This window comes from Lupinus angustifolius, chromosome LG06, assembly GCF_001865875.1.
Source record: "Lupinus angustifolius cultivar Tanjil chromosome LG06, LupAngTanjil_v1.0, whole genome shotgun sequence".
NCBI lineage: Eukaryota > Viridiplantae > Streptophyta > Magnoliopsida > Fabales > Fabaceae > Lupinus > Lupinus angustifolius.
In genome coordinates, this window is record NC_032014.1 from 7322087 (window position 1) to 7348338 (window position 26252).

The following is a 26252-nucleotide window of genomic DNA, read 5'->3' on the forward strand; positions in this document are numbered from 1 at the left end:
CTACAAATTTAACTAAAGGCCTTATTAATCATGTAGCTAACATGTTACTGTCGAAAAAGTGCCGCAGGCTATAACATATTGTTAATTGCTAATGTTTTTTTAACAATCAATTTTAACAATCCATATTGACATCTTATATTGATAGGTGGGTATCTATATATCTTATATTTGGTGGCGAAAAAGATATATGATATGGGGATCTACCATTAAAACGTTAGATTTATGTAGTAAGATTTCACTAAATTTTTAAGGTCGAGAGTTCGATTTCTGATAACGATATTTATTGGGATGAGTAACCATAAACCCGAAAGAAATTGTAAGGTGAAGGAATAATTTTGGTAGTACAAAAAATAAAAATATAGATGTAAGAATGATTGCATGGTTTAGACACATCTAAACGGTTGGTTTTAAATCAACACAAATAATTTTAGTTCACTAATATATTTCAATAGTGTAAATATGTCAAAAGTTAGTAACCATTAATACAGGACCGTGCAATAGATTCTCACGGACTAGGTACAATCTTATGATGGAAATAATATAGTTCACAAACAAAATAATTACCTATTGTCGAATTTAATTACCTCAGTTCAAATTAAAGCAATTCATGTACAGCTAGAACTTACCAAAAACAATGTATCACATACTACTTAGGAAATGATATGATTTCAACCCAAATATACATAACCATGTGCAAGGAAATCTTATTTATCTCTCTCTGTAAATGATACAATTACTTTTCATACAAATTTCAGCCTCTTTTGTGGATATTATAGAGACAACATGAAATCAAAGAACACATGTGGCAATATATATCAAGCTAATTAACCACAAATACCAAGCTCAAAAGGAAGAGAAAAAAACAGTGTATAATTAAAATCCAAATGAGATATTTAGACTATGAACGTGATGCAAAGGACCCAATTCCCTTAGAAATCTGATTCATACCAGGATTGAACCCCAAGCACCCTAACAACCCTTGCTTATAAGGCAACAAAGTCTTTTTCTTCATTTCCTCTGAAGCAGCCCGGTTCATAGTGTAATGCAACTCATGAGCCGAAACCGGTCCTCTTCTTCTGCTAGAAACTGAACCGGAACTTTCTGTGGACCGGAAACTTGAGTTCCTAACATCTTCTTCAGTTGCTGATTTTTTAGACAGAACATCGAAATTCCTCAAAGGATCCTTGTCTGTGGCTCTTCCCTCTGAAGCACTCCTGAAGAGTAGAAAATCTTTCAGCCTCCATTTTCTATACCCTTTTGTGAAGGGAATTGATGACAAGAAAGAAACATAGGAGGATGAAGATTTTGTGTTGCTTGTTGTTGAAGAAACAACCTTGTCTTCTGTTTCAAACATTACGTCAGAGACCCTTAACGGTGATAAGGATCTAGTTCCTTTTCTAGAAGAAGAAGAAGAAGAAGGAACCCTTTCTCTCCCTCGCTGTTCTAGTGGTTGTTCTTCTCTTCTACGTGTTTCTTCCAATGCCATTGCAAAAGGGTCAGAATCAATATCTCTCTTTTGGTTATGGCGTGGAGAAAATATTTTCTTTCCCTTTCTTGGTGACCTCGGAGAAGTGATTCCTTCACTCAACTGCAACCGCGGCGGCGGCTTCAACGGTTTGATTTTGCCGCCGTCGAAAAGTTCATCGGCGGCGGAAAGAGGAGGTGGTTCAAGGTGGCCAGTGAAGTTGAATTCAAAATCATCATGGTATTCTTCTTTGTTGTTGTTTTGTTGGGGTTTGGGGACACCGGGTTGTTGTTCCCATTGAAAAGGAATAGAGGAAGAAGAAGAAGAGGAGTGTGTGGTAGTGAAGTTGTTGAGTTGATCTAAGAAAGTTGAAACACGAGTGGGGCTAGTTGGGGCACTGAAGAACAAATTGCCAAAACGTTGAGGGCTTGAAGGAGCGGTGATATATGGGGAAGAGCAGTTGCTGTCAAAATTGAAGTCCACCGTAGGAGGTGGAGGAGCCACCGCTACCACCACTTCCATCTCAAGAGAGTTCAAGTTGTGGTGACTAAAAATGGGTGTCGGTTGAAATGCGATGACATGATATATAAAGGAAGAAATAGAGAGACTATGCTAAAGTTGCATTAGTTTAATAAAAAAATCAGCTCGTACATTATAAAGATGCGGATTTAATTTTTATTGATAAATAATGTGTAAATATTTGTATAAATGCTTTCTTAATTTTGAGGCCCATGTATATAACATGAAGCCTAATATTTAGGAGATAATTTATTTTCTTACATTTATTCAGTATTTATTATATTTTTTATTTTTATTTTTTTAAGAAGTTTTTATTTTAAAATATATTATATAAAAATAAATATAATATATGTTAAATAATGAATGAATTTAAATATATAAGTTATATATTAATACGAGGAGATGTTTTATTGTGAATAGAAAAATAAAATGTTTTAATTTGTGAGAGTGCGGAAAAGGAAAGAGAGAGGAAAAGGAAGAGTGGGAATGGTTGACATTAGGGAAAGAATAGTCTTAGTAAGCCGCCTTTCTTAACTTAATAACTACCAACGTTGTTGCTAATTGTTTCGTACCGGTGGATTAAATTAATCTCAATATCAGTATGATAAAATAATTATATCAATTATACAATTATATTGGTAAAAACCAGTTAAAGTTTATCAAAATTGTTCATATCAGCCAGTTTTTAATTGAACTCTACCGGTCATATCGACCGGTTTTTATTTAAAATTGTTTTTTTAATGAAAATGAAAAATATTGATTTTTTATTGATTTGTCAACATTATTGTTAATCTATTATATATGTATATCTAATTTTATCGGTATGCGATTTAATTAGTAAACAATTGGTTGAATCGCTATACAATTATACCAGTGTGTTAATTACACTAGGAATATTCTGTGACATTATTTATTGTTGTTTTGTTTCCTTCTTCTATATTCTCTCTAAAATAAGGCTTTATTTAGTTGATGCCTAAAAAAATGAGAGGAAAAACAAAATGGAGAAAGAGAATCGGGACAAATAGAATAGATTTTTATTTTGTTTGGTAATAGAAAAGAGAAGAAAAATGTAGATATAAAATTTTAAATGATAAAAACATCTATAAAATAAAAAAATATGAAAGTGGTTAAAGAGATTATCTTTATCATTTCACTTTCCCTGTTACTTTCTCCACACATGTGGAGAGAAAGGGTCAGAATAAATTACACCGATAATCCTTAAGTTTTAATTTTAATAAAATTATACAAATCACTTTTTTCTTTTCTACCCCTACATAAACCTCATATTTTTATACTTTTATTATATTGATCACCCATATGTGAGAAATAAGTGTAATTTTTTAAACAAAAAATGTGATAAATGCAAATTAAACAAAATATGATATTTTGTAGAGTCAAGTCCAAATAATATACAAATCAATGTATCTTTATTATTTTTTTGTTACAAAATGCATAACAATTCTAAAGAGATATTAGTTAAATCGTTCTTATATTATATTGTAACGAACCAAAATAATAAAGAGGTATTGACTCATATATTATTTGGACTTATTTCCACAATATTATTTTGTTTAACTAAGTTGTATTTATCATATTTTTTGTTGAAAAGATTACACCTATTTCTCGTGTACGGGTAGTTAGTGTAATGAAAATACAAAAATTAGGGGGTTTCTGTAAGCGTAAAAAGTAGATGATGGTTTGTATAATTTTACTAAAATTGAGGGGGTGTCAGGTAATTTACTTAAAAGTTATAATGGGTACTATATACTTTTTATTTTTCTCTTCCCTTCCCTCTTTTGAACCAAATGAGCTAAAATTTTATTTCTCTACAAATTGTCTCCCCTAACTTCTTTTCACTCTTTCTCTCCACAATTAAATGAAGGGTAAGGAGTGAGACTTGCTGATGTATGATTTCAGTATGTCATTTTATGATAATCTGTTTTACCATTGATTATATCCTTTTGTATTTTATTTGGAGATAGATGGCAAGGGAGAAGAGGATTCTTTTACAGTTAGTTCTTAAGAAATTACTATTAGAAATGACAAAAGAGGAAAAGAAAGGTGCAAAAAGAAAGATAAAGGAGCATGCAAAAGAGAGACAAAGGAAATGCGCTTGGTTTTTATTTTTACTAGGAGTAGTATGTTTTCTAGACTTTTAAATTTCGAATACTCCAAAGTCTGGTCCTAAAAAATTAAGGTTTATTAACATCAATGATTATTAATTTGTGTCCTACAAAGTTTGCGGCAAGTTTTGAATTCTATTGTGTATTTCCTAAAATGTCCCTATGAGGGTTGTAGTCGGGAAATAGTCATTTTCAAATAAGTGTTTGCATAATATAATCTTTTATTTTGGAGAATTTATTGATCGAAATAATGACTTAGCATTGATATCAATATATCCATATGGGATAAAATTATTGGTTTATTAATTGTTAAGGTCATGCTATCATGTCTATGCTTCTAAAGTCTAAACAATGAATAGAGGATTCACTAATACATTGATAATTATCGACAGATGTATTGATGGATTTAAAAGTTGTTGGTCTTTATGGCATTCTCGACAAATGAAAATATGTCGGTCTTTATGGCATTACTGACTGAAAAATTCGTATTATTATTTAAATATTTATTAATATTGAGATCCTTAATCAATAACTTAATAAATTTTATTAGGTTTTTGATTGATGAAGAAAATAAAACCGTAGTTGGATATTTTTCTCACTATCTAAATGTTAATTCTTAAAACAGATATTCCTAGCCCAAAGCATGGTTGCAAATTTTGGATAATTAGATTTTCACACTTCTGACAGAAAATTAGACTTTTTATCATTAGTGTTGCTGCACAAGCACAATGGAGTCCTTCCATTTTCTTTTAAATTAAGCACGTTGCTTGTTCTTGAGAAATTAAGCTCTATTTTTTTTAGGTACCTAGGCACATCTTCCTCTAATGAGAGGGATTTTTTTTTGGTACTATAAAGATATTCTTCATTTTTTGGATAAGGAATTAATCTCTTTTATGTTTCGTGATTATCTCTCACAATAAATATTATTTTCGGGAATCAAACTCTCGACCTTGGAAATTCAGTGGAACTTACATCACTAGACTAACGCATTATAGGTGATAATGAGAGAGATATAATATGCAAATATGCACTTGGAATATAATTTATTAAATCAGATGAGAAATTTAGGCACGGTCAACGAATATCCAGTAAGGCAGTAACCACTCCATTATTTGAATAATTACAATTAGCACTTACTAAAGAGAATAGAGCATGTTAACTAAAACCACAAAGGTTTGTTAAGCTATTAATAATTTGCATTAAAAATTATTGATCTTTAATTACAAATAATATATATATATATATATATATATAAAACGTATTCAAGACATTAATCTAATAATGTAAAACCTTCCTAAATTCAAGATAATTAAAATATTAAATGTTCAATTTTTTAAAAAATACTTGTTAGGAGAGATAACTATATCCTTACCCCATAAGATAAAGACATACCTTCTTAGTACTAAAAGATATCATTCTATCCATGCTTTCATCCATAGACAAGTACAACCCTGATACCGGATGAGCCGACCATGTCAATGTCAATGACCAGTGGCTATATCTCTCCTCTGTTCTTTTTTGACTTGTACCCATATTCATATTTATGTTCAACAACGTGCCAAAAGCCCCTCCATTTTTTAATTTTAAAACAGAATCCTATGAATATTTTACAAGAAAAAATATCCTATCAACATGTTAATCATAATAGAGGTAAATAAATGAAAAACGTCATCAGATATATATTTTGTAATTCTTAAATATTTATTCATCCATTACTCTCCAAAAAGTAACTTGCTGACATGGCTTAATACATAATCCTGAGATACTAGTGTTTGATTTTGGAGTTCTATAAACAGGGTTTGCGACTAGAAAAAGATAGCATGATGAGTGCCCCTTACGGATTGGATCACATTGCGGCTTAGCCCAAACAAATTCTCCCAAACCTGATTCATATCAATTACATGATATCGATGAATCTCATGCACCTGTCAACCCAAAAAAATGGATGATGGTGATTCACCAATCCATGGAATTCTAGATTTGTAAATAAAAAGCTCAGAAATATAATTGCATTATTCTTTTACACAATAGAAATATCTTTCATGAGTACACTATTAATTATTAAAGGTCTGTAAAAGTGTCAATGGCAATAATATTCTATGGTTAGTCTTAAAATAATTACTCATGATGACACTTTGATCAATCAAAATTTGGCATATGGCTAGTGGATTTTATTTCATTTTTTAAGATTTTGACATTGTTAATGGAAGACTTGAAAGTCATGAAATACACTTGTAAAATAACTTCGAAGTCTTTTTTTTTCCTTCTTTCTCCTCCAAAATCTAATTCCCAAACAAACCCTAAGGAATTTTGAGTTGTATTTTCGATCTATAAACATAAATTACTTCCATGATGGAAAGAAACATTAGTAAAATTATTGAAGAGCTGTACTGAACCAAGAACTTGTTGACAAGCTCATCACGACAAATCAAATATGAAATCTACCAATGAAGGATTTCTCAATGCATAGTCGTAATACTTTTCATGATATTTGGTAAATGACTAATATCACAAACAATGTCACATGGTGAGAAAAAAGTGGGTTCTGCTTTGTCATTTTGCTCTTGAACACTTGCAGGCTGCAAAATAATTAACTAGTTGTCATGAAATTCATCCTCCCTTGATGCTCATTGACCAGAAATATTATATCAACTAAACATATTTGAGTTGATAAGTTTGCTTCTAGAAAGACATTAAACAGAATTCTAACTAGTTAAAATTGATGTCAAACTTGTATTAATGCTAACGATGAGTGCAGTGCAAAAACTGTTAGTAAACAAATTGTACCAAAATCACGAGGTAATTCGAGCACCCATCGAAGGCAAATTTAAATGAAAGCAGACTTTTTTATATTAAAAATGACCGTTTTCTTTGAACCTCACTTTACCAGTATAAATGTTTATAAATCTAAAAAATTTATTAAAAAAATATTAAGATTCTCATATCAAAACTCTGAATTTTTTCGTTTTTCATTTCAAATTTTGATTGGATTAAAACAAAACCAATTATGTCCTTCATAAAGTTTTAGAAAGTATCAACCGACAATTCCAAAATGAGAAATCACAAATATCATTGAACAATACCATATAGAATTGCAGCATATGGTACAATGATAAATAATAATAGAACAAATAAGGAACTTAAACAAATCCTCTTACACTACAAGCAGGCCCGAGCCTATGGGCGATATATTATTGTGGTTTTACTACTGTTACGGAAATTCGATGCAACTACTTGATTATCCTTTTTATGGTCATTTTTTATTGATTCCTTCGTTGATAAAAAGTGATTTGTGATAAAATAGTCAAAACTAGACATTAACTAAAGGGATCAAAACCAAAAGTCAAGTACATTGCATAAACCAAATCCAAAATATCAATGCATTACGTGAACCAACTCCAAAACAGTCATGTCACTTGCCACAATCGACAAATAAGGGTCGATGTGACAAAAGTCACAAAACTAACTTGAGAATTTGTGTCACATTGATGCTTGATTAACAACAAAGAGAGACTAAAATCAAATATTAGTAAAAAAATTTGAAAAATAAAAACCAAAATAACTAAAATTAGAAAACGACTAAACATATTTAAGCCTTCTGAAATTATAACTTCCATGACCCTAAATCACCTTAAATCGTTTATAGACCAACGCTAAACAGTTACTTTGAGGTTTGAATTCATATGTACCCTTCTGGGGTGAATGCAAGTTCAAAGTTCAAACCCCAAGTGGATCCTTTTCCCATTCCCTTCTCTCATCCTCTTACAAACCACACAAGAATCTATTGTCCTAAACTGTATCTTAACCCATGTCCCGAACTAATAATGTTGAAACAAAAACAAAAAAATAATGATTATTTAATTTTTGTAATTAACATAATATATTTTCATTGGTACGGGATATGGTCTAGGATGACAGATACTTGTCCTATAAATACTATAAGCCTACCACTTGTACCCAAAAATATTAATTTATTTTATAAAATTCTCGGATTATTAAAATTCATTCCAGAACCCTATAGTGTGAGAAAAAGAGGATTAACAAGTTTCGGGCTCAATTTCTAATTGAAGCTTCTGCAAGACATTGTGCTGTAAAAATAAATATCCAAAATAATAATGGCCTAGACCAATAAGTTTTAAGGCTTAAAAAATAAATAAAAATACCCGAGCCATAATATATATGGCCAGGTACACTCCAAAATTTCAGACAACATATATTAATACAATCTCAAGAACCTCGCATACCAATATAATTCAACTAAATTTTTAAAAATAATAGTACAGTTTACTTAAGAGCAATAAATCCACCTTACTTCATTGCCAAGTTCTGTTATCTCCCTCATTAGGAAGATCCTTGAACTGTAGCAGCAGAGTTCTTAGCTATGTCCTGATTCTGTCTCACAGCATATCCATTGCCTCCTCCATAACCCTGACCACCATGATAGCTTCCATTGGAATCACTCCTCCACTGTTAGATGCCAAGAAGTTAAATTAGAGATGGGTTCAATCAATAAAAGTGCATCCAAAAAATCATTTTTAGTTTCCTTTTCTATAGAATTGGGAACCCGACCCGCATGTGTTTAGTTCGGATTTTGGATAATTAATATGTAAGATAATTGATTTCATAAAATAAATGATTTTGGAAAGTGTAAGATTTCACTTTGGGGCTTACGACCTAAGTAGAAAGGAAGCAAAAAGTATAATGCTATCTGTGAATCTTCATTGCGATTAAGTTGATGTTAAAGGTATGAAACATGAAAAATAATAGGGCATACAAGTAGAAGAAGCAAGTCATAATAGAATAGAAGATATAACAAGCTACAAAAACATGATAGACAGTAACCAAGCTATATCAGGTAGGCAGAGGTGAAAAGATTGAGAAATGATATGAATTCACATAAAAAAAAAGTGGCCAAATGCACAAGGCTCCCACCTAGTGGGGCCCGAGGAAGATAGATGTACGCATCCTTACCCTCACAAGTGAAGATGCTATTTCAGGATCTGAACTCATGAGTAGTCATGACCTCCAAGTCATAAGGCAAGCAACCTTAACGTTGTGCCGAGTCTCACCCTCTAAATGATATGAATTCACACAGAAAAGGTAAAATAAACTCCCATGCTTATTTCCTGTACTTCAAGAAGCAGTCAGTATAAGATACAAGTTATATAACAAATAAACAAACTACAAGAAATAACTGACAGTGATATGCATATATTCCTCATCATAAATAGATAGTTTCACACATTTAAATCATAAAACCTCAAACTGAACACGCTTGAGAAAATAATGAGACCCAACCAACTATCGCATTGGATACTCAGGTAAAAATATTAAAAAAATGAATTGAATTCACAAAAAAAGGTAAAACAAACTCACATGCTTCTTTCCTGGACTGCGACCCCAAGAAAGGCGCACTGTCTGCTTCCCAATTACTGTCCCATTCAGTGCTTGAATTGCTTCCTCAGCATTCTTTCTGTAACAGAGACAATAGAAAGTATAAAAAATAGCTACTTCACTCAGGTGAAAATAAGACACCACTGATGATAGTGGCAATAAAAGTATGACATGGTTCACATTACAATTTGGTACACGATACACAAATGCAGTACAGGACTTTTCTATATGGAATGAAGTGGTATACATATTCAGTTCGCTATTTAGGGTTCAAATTTGCTAGCATTGGATCATTCTGTCTAAACTTCAAACTATACTAATAGTTAGTAAAAAAATTAATGAAGCGCAAAGAAAAGTCATAATTCCAACTATATATTACCTACTTGACTTCTAATTATTTTTGGTAGTTTACTAATTATAGCCCCAAATTGTGAAGGCCTCACTTTTTTATTGGTTTACTAACTAAAGTGATGCATGTGCTTTGCACTTGCATCCTCTAGGGTTATTATGTTTTGTTCTCTACCCTGTGTCTCCCACTCTCCCTCTTTGATGCTTTCCTTCAGTTTCCTGCACGCAGCACTGCTCCTCTCCATAAGCCATTTTTGGTTAATCTCTTAGCCTTCTTCCTCTGCTCTATCTTATCTCCCTCATCTCACTTGTGTCAGTTTGGAATCCTCGTGTGAGCATTTTTTATCATAAGCGACCAAATTTAAGAGTGAGGGAAATTAACAACCCATGCAACATACATGCTTTCAAAAACACCATAAAGTTTGCATTTTAGAGGGTTCTTTACCCATCTTGGTAATAAATATTTCAATTACATTTCACATTAAATCCCGGGGGGTTGTACTAACATGAAAGCTGTCATGTGCGTGTATGTTAAGGGATGCCGTAAGAATACCTTTCAGCAAATTGAACAAAACCACAACCTTTACCCACAGGAATCTTCACAGAGACAACCTCGCCAAATTGCAAAAATGGTTGTCTAAGATCCTCATCACCGATATCAGAATCAAGCCCACCAACAAATATCTGTATCAAAGATCAGTTACAGAGATATCGACAGAAGCCAAGCTGATTAATATAGTATCTGAAGTTAAATAAGCAGACTCACAGTTGTGTTGTTAAAATCCCCTTCAGACTGGGAACCTTGAGTCACAGCACCATTAGAAGGGTGTCCACCAGCCAACACCACAGCTGGTTAAAAAAATCAAAATCAGATTTTGGATTTCAAATTAGAAGCATAATATATGATAAAATGCATTCCAGAGATAGCCATCTGGTGTTATAAACTTAAACAGCATACCTGGGGAATATACATTGAAAACCAGTAAACAATTAATATTACTGACTGGTAACAGACATTCAAGCAACTAAACTTGAAAGATAACTATGCATATACATTGAAATTCAATAATAAATTTAAGTGTGAGAAACAGAAGACTTGTCATTTAGACATTGGATATATATAAAAAGAGATAGGCAAGTGAATAATACACAAAATATGTCCAAAATCATTGAAAAATCTCCAAAAAGCAAACAAAAGATTGATGAAACCTCTTTTCAGTTAATACGAAAAGCTAGACATGTGCAGCAGAAAAGATGGATGCTGATTAAGTTGCACCACATAAACAATAAAACGGAATATAGAGACAGCAGAATCTAATAAAACTAATTCTCAAGCATCACAAACATGCACAATAAGAATTATTGTAATTAACAAACCCTGTGTCTGTGAAGAATAATGTTGCTGATAGCCATAAGTTTTCTTGGGTGTGGCAACACCTACTCTCATAGGCCTACTTGAACAATAAACACCATTCATTTCGGTCATTGCCTTTGTCTTCTCATTTTCATCACCAAATCTTACAAAGCCATAACCTTTAGAACGGCCAGTATTAGCATCAATGACAACTTTTGCTCCCTTAATAGAGGAATATCTAGAAGCAAAAGTCTCCTGCAGGATAGCATCAGTAACCTCTATGGCCAAGTCCCCCACAAATATAGAGAGATCAGAGATAGCATCAGAAGATCTCCTTTCACCCACACTGAACGAAGCCCAATTCAAACGAAATGGTTGATCAGTATTTGGCATCGTAGCACCACTATAGTTCTGCAAGACTTTCTCAGCTGTTGCTCGCGAATGAAACTCCACAAATCCATATCCCTCCGACTGACCAGTCAGCTTATTCCGTATGACCTTGGCCGACACAACCTGCATATATTATAAGGCACAACACAACATCAAAAAGCTTTGCTTGGCAATGCGTTAAATTTGAGCTATGCTCCATTCAGAAAGCTAATGGAAATGTCACAATCATAAAGGTTCATGAATGCACCGAAGTTACAACAGCTCATGGTCATCAATGGATTTTTAACATACATAAATTTTACAATAAAGGACTAAAAGGATGGGCAGATGTGCCATTCATTAGACACTCTATCCAAAGTGGAAGTCAATTAAGAGATTTAAAACATGCTAGGTTAATGCAACTCTGTTCAACACGACTAAGCCTTCTGAAATATAACAAAAAGGGCTGAGAGCTGTTCAGGTAATGTAGTTCTTTCATTAGTTGCAACGCCAAGAATTGAAACTGAAAATCATCTTAAATTGTGAGTTATCACTGCCCTAGTCCAGCAATCATTACAACAACAAAAATATGAAATCAATGGTGTGCAACAAATCAACTAAATCAGTAGAATTAAATGCGAAATATGATGACGTAATAACTTCCACTTATAAATCAAGCTTAATTACATGAAACAAATCAACTAAATCAGCAAAATTAAATGTGAAAGACGACACTATAGTAACTTTCAGTTATAAATCATGCTTAATTATACGAAACACATCAACTAAATCAGTATAACTAAATGCGAAAGATGATGCTGTGCGGCTGTAGTAACTATCAGTAATAAATCAAGCTTGATTATATGAAACAGAAACTCAGCCATTGAGTAATACAAAGATGCAATATAATTTATAAGCGATTATGATAACTGCTTCAAAAACATCACAAAATTATTCAGATGCTAATGATTATAAAACAAAATCCAAATCTAAGATATTCAAATTCAAATTAAATTTATTTATATATATACCTCTCCGGTGTGAGCAAAGCAGTTATGGAGGTAGTTCTCATCCATCCAATGGTGAAGGTCACCGAGCCAGATCGTCTTGATCTCATCAGCAGAGAGTTGTTGCTTGTTCTGCTGCGGTGGCGGCGTATGGTGCTTGATGTGATGCTGCTGCTGATGTGGCGGCTGCTGATAATGATGTTGTTGTTGATGTTGTTGGTGGTGAAGATAAGGCATGTAATGTTGAGGATACATCATCATCTGTTGCTGCATCATGGCCATAGCTGTAGCTGGATATTGCATGGCCATCCATTGCTGCTGATACTGATGCGGCTGCAACTGTTGCTGTTGAATCCATTGTTGCTGTTGATTCTGCTGATTCAGATCCGAACCGTTTGCGGTTGGTTGAGCCATTTTACTTCACTGTTCTTTTTTGTTATGTGTTTTTCTCTCTCTAGTTTCTACCTTGTTGTGAAATTGAAGGGTTTGATTACCTGGTCTTAGCGAGGTTTGGGTTCAGAGGCCAAGACCAGGGAGGCAAAACGGAGAGAGAGAAAGAGAAAGAGGGTTAGAACGGTAGGGTTGGTTTATATATGGGACAAATATGATAACCTACTGTGCAGGAAAAAAAACACTTGACTAACTTAACACTAGTGATGGGTTAAAATTATGCTAACCTCGGTTACAACGTTGTTGTCCAAGGGCTAAGACGTCGGTGAACATGTTTTTTGATTAACCATTGGGATGACATGTCCAAAAAGTGTTATTCTATATATGATCAATTGTGATTTGTTAAAAAATATTCAATTATTAAATTTTTAATTTAAATATATATTTTTTAACCAATCATAAATAATATATAAAATTGTATTTGAGATAAAAGATGTGTTCTTGTAAATTATGCCTCCCATTTTGTACTTTATTTCAATGATATTTTTAATTATAAAAATATAAACTAACAATTTTATATTATTTACTAATATTTAATTAATTAAGAATAAAAATATTTTTGTCACATATCATCTTTCATCTTTGTTCTCATCTTTTTTTGGTACGTGGGACCCAATTGTCTTCATCAACGGCTCTCTTTCATTTAATTTTTGTTTCTCCCTCTCCACTTGCTTTAGTACCCCACCTCGGATCAGCTCCCTCTCTTGCATATGAAAAAAAATGTGATTTTTATTTGTCTTTACAAAAGGGCACTTTTGAAGTTACCAAGTTTTTGTACGTTATCTTGCACTGTAAAAATTTTAGAGGATAAATTCATTTATTCCAAAAGTAAGTTTTTTATCTTATTCCACGTGCTAGTCATAGGGAAATTTAATAGTTTGAATTAGTTGATATATTTAAACCATTAGATTTTCTTATAATGGATAACTATGATGAGGAGTAAATAAATCTTTACTCAAATTTTTATACTGATATTATCATTATCTTTATGGCACTACTAAATTTTATTATTATATGTTAATATGAACATAGATATATACTAAAAAATAAAATTATATAATATATAAAAATTATTATTGGAAAAGAAAAACTTCACCCATGGTTGAGTCAAGTACAAAATAAACTTCAGTTTAATAATGTACAAATATGATGTATTATTTAAAATAATAAAGTATGTCATTGTATTATGAGATGAATTATTTTCTTCGACCATTACAATTATATTACGTGTCTTATTTAAAAAAATTCTAAAAAGTATTTTTTAAAACTAAAAAAATAGACATACATCATGATTTTAATGATTAGGTGATATAATTATGTAATGACATGAAGAGATTTTTGTGCCTATAATACCATAGCAATGTTGAGGGTTGCACAATTTCTTGATTTTAAGGATTATCTCCATTAATGACAAAAACATAATTTCATTGTAATCAAAGTATCATTGAAAACTACATTTTTTCTTTGTCTTTCGAATACTTGGCTTTTTATCAATTGAGAGAATCCTAATTTATCAAGCTATGATGGAAGTACATATTATCTAGAGTGATAGAAAATGTGTTCCCCATGGTATGGTAGTTGTATTGTTGTTATTCTCTATATGTTGAATGAGTGTAAAATCTATATATTGATAGTGTAAATATTTATACACTCTATTATTCACCATTCATTTAAATTATATTTTTGAAAAGTCAATAATAATTAAACATTAATAGTAAATAATGTAATAGTAATGTATAAAATTCATACACCGTCAATATATATACATTTTTTTTCTCATATTAAATTGAGATAAATAATAAAATGAATCTTTCAATAAGTTCATTCTGCTCTTTATATATTTTTGAGTGAATTTTTTATGTCTTGCAGTAAAGTAAGTACCATAACAACAAGGTTCTGATATTCATTACAATTCACTAGTACTTAACATCCCTACATTGCAGAGTCTTTATTGAAAAACTAAAAATATTAACTTTAATTTTTAAAGACATCATTCTCAAAGTAGAGTTTACACTCATTAGGTTCCTTAAATATTGACCTGAGGGTAATAAATAGCAAAACCCTTTAACTAAAGAATGTCACTTGCATAGGTAATAAGTCATCTGAGATTTTGATTGAAAATGACAAAGCGTCAATTTGTGATTAGCTAAACGAGGGGTATGCTTGTCCATTAAAATTGTCACGTGTCAAGCATGTTATTTTCATTGTTATTTAGCTGTACACATTCTTAAACTTTAGGATCAGATTTGCACATGACCCATATATTAAAGGTTTATATTTCTTTTTCCTTCCTTATTTGTGTTAATGAAATATTTAATGACAGGGATAACGACGATGAGATGTAAGATGAAAATATAAATTACTAATAAGGATAAAATATAAGACAAAATAAAATTGTGCAAAGTGACTAACACCTTTTATAATCCTTTATAAAAGTAATGTATATAAATATAGATGATTGAATGTTTGGGATAGCATCATGAAATGAGATCTTACTCGGATGTGAGGGTTAAAAAATTAAAAATATTTAAATTATTCAATTTTAAAAGTAAAAAAACACCTCATTTTCAATATCTGGTCCTTGTGCCCTTGTAGTTTATAAATTTAATCACCATATTATCCACCATAACTATCTCCTTTAATAAATTATTCATCCTCAAGAATTTTTTTTCCTACTACCGATGATATTTCTTGCCATTTTGAGTAAAAAACAAGTCATTTTTGGAGTTCATGACTAATATTCTCAATAAATATTTTTCTCATAAATCGAACCTTTAACTTTTTTATTACAATAAAGCTCTAGGGGAGACCTTATATCAATGAACATACACCTTAACTTCAACAAATTACACAAACTCAATCAAATCTATGACTATGTATATCAGTAGATTAGGGAACTCCAAGTGGCCAAAAGCTTCTTTTAAAAGAAATGAAAATATATGCTTGCAAATATAAAAAGTAATGACTAACAAGTATGATAATGATTTTTTTATTTATAAAAAAACAACAAAAGAATCAAGTGATTAATGAATTTTTATTCAAGTCTTAACCGGGTAATATTTTTTATAGAGAAATTTAAACGAGAAATATAAAGTGCTGAACAAAGTTTTAATTAATTAATTAATAATTTCTATAACCATATTTGGATACTAATTATGTTTTTCCCATATTACGTTCCTTAAACTAATTATATATGATCATTAGTTTGTTGATAGACACAGGGGTAGGTGCATATCAACCTGTAATTTTTATTTTTTGATTATTAGTATCACATAACATGTATTTATTGTTGAGGCTGCTGGTTTTTTTATATAAAAAATCAAAAGATAAAAAATCTCAAAAAGTTATTAAATTTTACGTTTTGTACACATAGGTCAAGTAATTGAAACTCATCCATAAACATATGAGAGCATCTCAAATGAAGAAAAAAAATTCGTTTTTATTTAGTCTCGCACATTATTTTATAATATATTACAATTCCCTATTACATAAGTACAATATCTATTTTTTCCTCATAATGACAAACGTCATTCTTATTTTTATTTGAATCCAAAAATATCTATTTTTTCCTACATATATACCTCTCTTCTCACTTTCTCTTGATTAAGAACAACCAATAATTGTTTTTATTTAAAAACAAAAAATAATAGCGACACAGTGGAAAACAAAATAAAAATATTTTTATTCCGTTAAGAACAACATTAAAAATAATTGTTAAATTAACTTTTATTTTATGGTAGGATTACATGCAAATAAATCTCCCTAGTTGATAACTCTTGGGTTTAGAGATACAAATTAAACTCATCAACAAGTTGTAACTCATTAACATTTTCACCATAGATTTTGAAACTTTTCCTCAAATTTAATTTGATTATTGACATGCATTTATAAAAGAGAAAAAAAATGTATACATTAACAATGTAAGAGTTTTGTATACAATCAATACATCATTCACCATTTATTTTTAATTATTATTAATTTTAAATAAAAGTAATGCAGATGAAATGTGAATGATACATTAACTATGCATAAAATAAATAAATCTTTACATTGTCAATACATAAATATTACACTATTTATATTTATAAAATGTAATGAGTGTGTACTCAATTCAACCCTAAAAAAAACTATAAGAAATGGAGTGTTGTATAAAATATAACCACTCAGGTATATACTATAATTAAGCTAATTTTGCCATATACACATTTGTATTCATGCCTCATAAGGATGGACCAGAAGTGTCACTATTTGATTGTCAAGCGCTGAAGCCTAATGTTATGTCAGCGATATTGTGAGATTTTGGGAGTCCAATATGAACCATATCCTACTTGAAGAGAATTAGTGTGGTGATTTTGTAACCAACCGTGTCTTTACAAATAAACAAACAAAATAAATGTGAATGTAAAGAATTAAATTTCACAAATGTTAATTAGACTAAAGCAGAAAGAAAATATATATATATATTATCATCTTATGAGTTTATTACATTATTTTTGTATTCATACGTCTTCAAAATAAATAATATATTGTGTATAAATTTTTATACTAACAATATATAAATGCTTTACTAAAGCAAAAATGCACGTGACAAGTTCATCTCGTACATGTCGTATTTATGTAGAGAATGTTATTTTTTTATTTGTTTTTTTACTCTCCTCGTCAAATATAATTAAGAAATTTTCACAATAGAATTTATTATATTTCTATTGCACCACCCAGAAAAACTAAATCAACCGATTCCTTTTATTAATTTTTCACTTTATCTTTTTTTTAATTTTAAATAAAGAGTATTGACAGATATTATTCCATAAAAGATGTTTTGAATCAATTGTTAAAGTTGATTGTTCAAAAATATGATAAAAAACAATGAAATAGATGGAGTTTTTTAAAAATCGCAAAAAACAATCAAATATATAGTAAGTGATTTGTACGAACAATAAATCTTTTTAATTATTAAGGGCGGATCCCTGTTGAGTACACTCTCATCTCAATTTCAAACATCATAGTCAAACATGCCTTTAATGTTAAAATGAAAGGGACACACGATATGAATGAGTTCAATCATTTGTTTACGAAATTTAATCTTAAAACTAGAGTTCAATATAATGGGTTAAGGATTAAATTCTTGTGACGCACTATTAATGTAAATTCACATTATTAATTAACCATACATTATTTTTGTATCAATAAAAATTACTTATATATTAACTTATTGTATCAATAGTTCAACAATTTGTCTATTAAATGTGGCATTACTTATATATATTTTAGAATTATTTGTGATAAATAATTTTAAAAAATATTTCAATTTAGAATTTTAATAATCATTAATTTGTTGAATAATAAATTAGAAAAACTTCAAACGACCCTTGATGTAAGAATTTTTGTAGTGAAATATTGTTGACATGATTTCTATTAGTCGCATTAGCATATAACGATCCTACTTGGAAGAATGGATCTCTAACCAATATTTTATAATTTTTAGACCTGGATCATAAAAAGTATAGAAACCTAGGACAAAATGACTATTATACCTTAATTATTTTTTATAGAATATTTCAATTGGAGTTTGGACTCTTGATCCCGTTTACATTTTTTTGCGCTTATCTTTTGCTATGTGCTTTTTTTGGCAAAGCTAACAAGTGCTGCACTTATGAAGGAGCCGAATGTAGTAGAAAATCAAAAGAAAATGTACCTTTTTCATATTTTCGTGAAAAAAAGTAATTTGTGATGATATTTTTGCTAGTAACCTTAAGTCCTAAACAATTGCCATCACCCATATTATTTAGGTATGATTTGATGTCAATTATAGTTTGGTTTGGACTCTTGATGCTGTTTTACCTGCTCTCTTTTGTGTCATTATGCTTGTTCCTGAAATGCACAGAAGTTAATCAACTCTTACCTTCTACTATTCACCTAATAAACCAAAGACAGGTTTAAGCCCACAGATTATACGTCACATTTTTTATTTACAACTCACTCCCCGCTTTGGTTCAACTTGGACGTGAAACCAAACTTTTGGAATATATAAATAAACATTCAAACAATGGAAGCTGTGTACACACATAAATCTAAATCTATCCAGCTGTACACAGCAAATCAAGCAATGAACCTAAGTGGTATGAGCTTTTTACACACAACCAACAACATCCTCTAACAACAACAACAAAAACCAGTCATTGTATTTGTAGCCAATCAAACTTCATCAAATAATATAAAAATATTAATTTATGTTTTTATACAAAAATTAATTAAATAACATTTTTTATCAGGTGAGGACACAAAGTGGAACAAAAATGGTGAAATGTGATCCTCATTCCATCTCAATTCCCTCAAAATATAATCAAGTTCTCTATTGACAATTATTACAATACTCATGTGACATGTCCTCAAACTTTTTTCAACTCATTTTAAATATCTATCCATTGATCACGGGGGAAAACTTGTCACTACAAAAATCTTGCAAATTGAAAATGCAAGTTATCATGATGTCTCGGAATACAAGTGCTCAACAAAACACTAATGTGGCTTAAGTACAAAGAATGATTTAAATATTATTAATTGAATAGAGGAATTAGCAACATTAAAATGAGAGATCCCTGTTGGCTTTTGCAGCAACTTGTGCCTGAAAATTAGATGAAGACTAAAAGAAAATTGCAAAATGTGGTATGTACATACCCATCAATTTACTTAACCATCTTCATGTAGGAAACTCTTGTATGGTGTCCCAATCAGTGCCTTGTTTACATCATTCCAATTTTCGACTTGGCTAGATAATGATCCGTTGTGTATCTTCACCTGACGACTCTTTAAATCCATTCGAGGAACCTTCAGAAAGTCTTGAAGGTCCAATAATTTCTGAAAACAAGAATGACAATTGAATAATCATGCATATATTATATGAAGCAGATATCATGCAATATGCATCGCGACTTACAGTGGTGTTTTTAACAACATCTTCATAGTATAAGATGATGTGCCTAGTGCTCTTGAAATATTCCAGAGCCTTGGTGGTGGTGTCATCCACTTGCCTCAGGTTTTGTATCAGCAATGTTGCATTGATTTTGGGCTTGTATTTTGCAAGTATTTCTGCCTGAAAGCATAGATATAACTCATTAACATGAAATACTGATTGTCTTTAGTACGATAACGATTCAACTAACTTAAGCAACTTGCGTTGAAATGACGGATTTAGCACAATACGCAAGAGAGAGAGAGAGAGAGACCTCCTTGGCTGAATGAGTATGAGACTTGTGAGTCCCATTTAATAGCTTAGCATTCCTATCATATTCATTTGCAAGTACAGAAATCATCCGGCGCAAAAGATTCCTCCGGAAAAGAAATATGACAGAAACACCATGTAGTCTGAAGTATTTGGCGATTTGTTCATGATTCTGCATCAAACCCTGCATTAAATTACTAATGTTACGATATCTTTAGACCCCTTACAATATTGAAACAATAATGTATAGACAAAGTCAACAATAGTATCTCAGATATAGATATAGAGCAAGTACAAAATCAACAAACACAAAATGTGCAAGCAACACAAAAGTCAGCTGTTAAAATTTTTAGTTCTGACTAGCTATTGCAAGAAAGGAAAGACAAAGAAAAGGAAATAGGTGAATGTAAATATCAAATTAGATTTGCACATTAAAATCTGATTCTCATTTTGAAAGAATGGGCATCATATAAAAAATAGTTGCACAAGTAAAAATATTGAGAAATAGTATCTATAGAGATTTGTTTTTGAGAATATACTAAAGATACTAGTCTTCTAAAAAAACTATCATCCTTATAGATACTGGTCTTCTCAAAACTAGTAACTTTAGAGGGTGAGCCTTGAGCCCTTGAGCAATGGCAAGGTTGCTACATAGTAACCAAAAGTTCATGGGTTCAAATCTTGGAAACAGTTTCTCTACTTGTGAATGTAAGGTTGCATACATCTAGCTTCCCTAAACGCTACTAGATGGGAGCCTCGTGGAATGGGTTGTCCTTTTTAAGACTAGTATCTATAAAGATTGAGATAATATATGTTCTTGAGATTGTATTAATATTTAATAAGAAAGCAGTCTTCACTGAACTGTATTAAGGAAAATTGGGTGTGACATCTAACTTTATACGTTCAAATATTTTTCCTTCTTTAAGATACTTGCATTTAGGATATAGGAACTTCAACAACCTAAAATACCCAAGTATTAAAGGGCAACTTCCTACATCAGAGACATGTTTAAACTTCATTCTTATCCATCTTCCTAATGCTAATGTAAACTAGTTGAGCTTTCTAAGAACTTCCAAAGAATCTCCAAGAACCACCCATCCTATGCGAAAATACTCTCAAAAAAAGATAACACATATTATGTCCACATTGATCAATGCACACACATCAAGCAACGATTAAACATGGCAAATATATAAAAATGGCACTGGAAAAATAGAAATGACTAAGTTGATGACAACAATAACAGGTGAAGGTGCACATATGCATCTTATGCATCTTTTGTAGCTTCACTCATGTCAGTGTGCGTGTGAGAGAGTTGATCCTTCTTCTATATTCATGTAATAGTTCTGTAATTAAAACAGATAATTTTCCAAAAATAATACCCCCATCTCTAATAAGCAGTAATATATCTTTCAAGAAAATGTATGTTTACAGTACCCATTTAAATCCCATATAAACAAAGACATGTGTTTTGATAAAAAGTTAGGCCATGTTTGGTTTTTCACTTTGCTTCAACGTTATAACATTTTTGTGAAGGTGTTTTCATCATTTCCTTCGTAAAAGTTTAAAAACAGGAAACAAAGTTAAAACAATGTTGTATTTTTTTGTAATTATGAGTGAAAATGATGGGAAGAGTGAAAAGAAAGGTTGAAGGACAATAAATTGGAAGAATAAAGCAAAGCCAAAAGAAGGGAGACAAAGCAGTTAGGTGGGATCAGAGATAAGAGGAACAAACTTAAATATGGGGGAAAGGCGTCAGAGAGGGGATTTCAAATTTGTTAGTTTTGGGAACAGAGCATTAGTTCAATTGTAAAGGGGGGACCCTTTGGAAAGAATTTTATTCTCCTTTTCTGTCATGATCCTATCAGTCACAAAAGATTTGTTCTCTTTCTCTCTCCCTTCTATACCTTTCATCTTCTTTCTTGTGGTTTCATAACATAAAAACATACCAACTAAAAATAAATAAAAAACAAACCAAGTGCTCCCTTAGTTTGAAAGATATTGTTGGGTTGTTGCAGACACATACAAATAATGGTTTGCACCACAAAGCATCATACTTTTCTGCCTATATTCATTTCAATTTTGGTATTCAGATGGTAAGGGTCAATGTAATGGTAAGGTTAGTTGCATTTTAATTTGGAGGTCATGGTAAAGTTCAAATCCTTGAAACAGCCTATTCGGCTTGCGATGATAAGGTTGTGTACATCTACAGTCGTCAAACACAAGTGGAGCCTCGTGCATTGGGCTGACATTTGATGACTAGAAGAATCTAGTTTCCCAATGAAAGTTAAACCAAAACCAAAACACTAAGTAATCAAATATAAATTCCCCATCAGGATTAGATTTCACCTAAGAAACTCTGCTATACCTGATGCTGAATGAAAGTAGGAGTAAGTTTCCAGCATATCTCCAAGCTTTTAAAAGCTTTTATAGGTAGCACCACTCTACATTACAGTTATCAATTCCATATTTCATTATACTTGATCCAAGTAATTTTTTAATCAGAATCCAAGTAAATTATTTACATAATACTGAATGACATTCTCTGATTCTATCCATGCATGGTACTTAATTTTACACAGAACCCTTGGTTATTACATGCTAGTTTAACCATATCACCCTCATCAAGACAGCATTCAAAGTAAAATGAACAAGGGGAAGTGATCAACCTAGGCACCTGACCATAACCTTTAAGAAAATCTGTAAAACATCTCAAGGCCTAAGCAGAACTTAAAAATCAAACATGTTTTAACCATTACATTAGTATATGTGCTTTTCATTTTTCATTTCTTTAGCCTTCTGACATGAGACTACAACAGAATTTGCCAGAAGTTGAATATGCCAAGAATTCATACATGCTATCCATTATTGATGTCCACAAATACCAGAAGTGTTTTGCTATTAGTAAAGCTATTATCAGAAGAGAAGCGTTTATACACTTTTTGTTCTCAAGATTAGAAGGAGGACGAAACAAATACTGAACAAAATAAAAGGAAATTGATACACAAAACAAACTTTACCTGATTAAGCATCCACTTCAAGCCAACAGCAGCAGTACACTCATTTTTTGAAGCACTGCTTACCCAGTCTAAGTTATAAATCTGATCCAGAGTCTCTGCTATTGTTGACATATTACTCCTTCTCACCTTAACCGAAAAAATTTCCCCGTTAGAGCTTATGTTAGTGTGACTGTTTAAAAACGTCTCGAACCATCCACTCCCGGATCTCTGCATTGACAGAATAGCAAAGTATCGCACCGGGTTGCAAGCGCATTCCGCCCTAAAATGGACACACCATAGAAGCAACATCAGTAAAATTCAGACAGGTCCTTTACCAAAATCTCATATTAAAGTATCAAATCATTCTCACCTGCTATAAGTTTTTGGATTTGGGTAGTGCACATAAGGAATCTCCCACGGTTCAATGTTAGGCTCCGGGCATGGCTTTTGGATGACATTGTAATCGAAAAAACCAACCTTGCTGCTAGTGCCTATTTGCTTCAGACAAACAGAACATATATACACACCACATACCATTGCAAAGGTCAACACAACTAGTCTCCACACCAATGTAGAACTCTTCAAACCCTTTACAAGGAAAACATCCTATAGCCATAATACAAAAACATTTAATTCAATTTATTACACGAAAACATATACAATAAAAAGGCTCAACTTGGTTGATCCATCACATGAATATGTCAATATATTATTAACCCAAACGGGAAAATAAGCCTCCAACAGAATCTAAGTCCTTAATTAACTATCCAATCAAAAGCTTAATACAGTAATACCCATTGACCTTCAAAATGCATATATTCTTTTGGTGTCATTTTATGAAACCAGATCGGACAATTTCACGTGCAACCCCATGAAAAAAAAAACAATGTCAAAAATGTAATCTTTTAACTCTAGTTTTGGGAAGATTTGAATATAAGAGGACAAAATGAAAGGTAAAGTGGAAAGGGGAAAATAAAACAATAACCTTAGCGAAGGAAGAGAAATCATCAGCCATTGTTGAACGAGCTCAAAAGAAATGAAAATAATGAAAAGGCATATTTTGCTGGGTACCCTTTTGATTCTTATTTAATTATCTAAAGCTTTATCTTTTTCAGCTCACATTGCTGGAAACATCAACAAAATTGATGAATAAGCAAAGGAGGTTCGATGATGAGATATGTATATGATTGTGAGCTTCTTTTTCTTCTTTCTTTGGTTTCGTGAAAAAATATATGATTAGATAGTTCTGATCTTTGACCGTTGCGTTTTGTGCTTGGGGAATGGCAATGGAATACTGTATTTTTCGTTTGGGAGTTGGGAACCTGTTGAGTAAGACCGAAGCAAAACGACATCAGTGTGCTGCATCATTTCATAACATGATAATACATGGTTTCCATTTAGAGAAAAAAAAAATTGCATGAGGAAAACTCTTATACAAATGGCAATCCAATAATTTAGATCATGCAATTTATTACATCAACTTATTTATTAATATAATTTTATACTTTAATTGTATTTTTATTTTTCAAATGCTTATTATAGTAATTTTGTAATTATTTCATCCATTTGGATAATGCAAGACCAACAAAACGTTGGTCTAGTGGTGTAAAATTCTATTAGATCTTTAAAGTTAAAAGTTTAATTTATGTGAATAACACTTATTTAGAGTATTAGCCACGAACCTCGAAAGAAATTAGTTTTTTACAACAACGAAAAAGTGAAAATATAATCTTGATAGCCACAAAAAATAAATAATGGATGAGTAATTATTTCTACGTAATTTGTAGTTGTGTTTTTCTAGTTATTACTTTAGTATAATTTAATACAAATAACAGTCTTTTACAAATAATGTATTGTCATATTATGAATATTATTTACCAACGAACGTTGGTTCAAGTGGTACACCTTTGATTCCCCTTAAGCAAGGTCTCGGGTTCGAGTTTTGTGGATGAAAAAAGTTTCCGCTGGGAGACTTAGCCCCGCATACCTATGGATGTTCCCGGCTCGGACAAGATTGTCTCAAGTGTGAAAATACATGTGGAAAACCAAAAAATATTATATATATTATATGAAAGTACATATCAATAATAATAAATAATGTCAAGAAATTTTATCCAAAGAGAAAATTCATAATATTTAATCATGTTTGATATTTGATTAGCTTTTGAATCTAAAGTCGGATTATATTTAATAAAATAACATTATCAACATTTAGGATGGGTTAGGGGATATACGTTATGAATCATGCTCATCCCTAGTATACACATGAGTTTTTCTAATCTCTCATTGGTTTTATACTATTGTATGTTAATTTTTATTTGATACTGAATATAAATAATAGTTCAATTCTTGAGATTGATTAGTTCCTAAAGCAAAAGGTTGAGAAGATATTCTTAATAATATAAAAAATTGAAATGGATAGATTTGAAATCTTGCATTAATCCACCACCAATATTAATATGTTGGTGGCCTCATTACTATAAGGTTGATTTTTGAGGTTGTAGACAGTTATTAAAAATAAAAAACTACATAAAAATTAGTATCGACTAAATTATCTTTATATGTATTATTTTCATATTTAATCACATTAGTTTTGTATCATCATAAATTACACATTATTTTTTTATAAATTTTCCATCAAAGGATCTATAAAACTAAGGATGGAAAATACACGAAGGCACAAGGTATTATTATTTAATAAGGAATTGACTTAAACCACAAAGTTGTAGATTCTATAAATTTTCCATCAAAGAAGCTATAAAACTAAGGATGGAGAATACATGAATGCAGACGGTATTATTATTTAATCTAAGGAATTGACTGAAACGACAAAATTATAGATTTTATAAATTTTCCGTCAACAGTGTCTATAAAACTGAGGATAGAGAATAGATGAATGCACACGGCATTGTTATTAATCTAGGATTTAGGAATTGACTGAAACCACAAAGCTGTAGATTTTCAACCCACGTGTGTGGCTGATGCAATTAGTTGAATGCTTA

At 31.2% G+C, this 26252-nt stretch overlaps 3 protein-coding genes across 3 annotated transcripts; all 3 read right to left on the reverse strand.

The window, feature by feature from the left end:
• On the reverse strand, window positions 681–2145 carry LOC109349428. The gene has a single exon (XM_019590228.1). It carries the CDS (start codon window positions 1985–1987, stop codon window positions 899–901), a length of 1089 nt encoding a protein of 362 aa, XP_019445773.1. The 5' UTR covers window positions 1988–2145; the 3' UTR covers window positions 681–898.
• Window positions 8213–13160, reverse strand: LOC109349430 (polyadenylate-binding protein RBP47-like). Its single transcript, XM_019590229.1, has 6 exons — window positions 12604–13160; window positions 11227–11716; window positions 10616–10698; window positions 10403–10533; window positions 9484–9580; window positions 8213–8574 (listed from the first exon to the last, which is right to left on the reverse strand). Exons 1-6 carry the CDS (start codon window positions 12991–12993, stop codon window positions 8449–8451), a joined length of 1317 nt encoding a protein of 438 aa, XP_019445774.1. The 5' UTR covers window positions 12994–13160; the 3' UTR covers window positions 8213–8448.
• Window positions 19397–24663, reverse strand: LOC109349431 (nodulation protein H-like). The gene is made up of 6 exons (XM_019590230.1): window positions 24236–24663; window positions 23621–23856; window positions 23272–23530; window positions 20256–20435; window positions 19967–20122; window positions 19397–19887 (listed from the first exon to the last, which is right to left on the reverse strand). The coding sequence occupies exons 1-6, from the start codon at window positions 24263–24265 to the stop codon at window positions 19720–19722; spliced, it is 1029 nt and encodes a 342-aa protein (XP_019445775.1). The 5' UTR covers window positions 24266–24663; the 3' UTR covers window positions 19397–19719.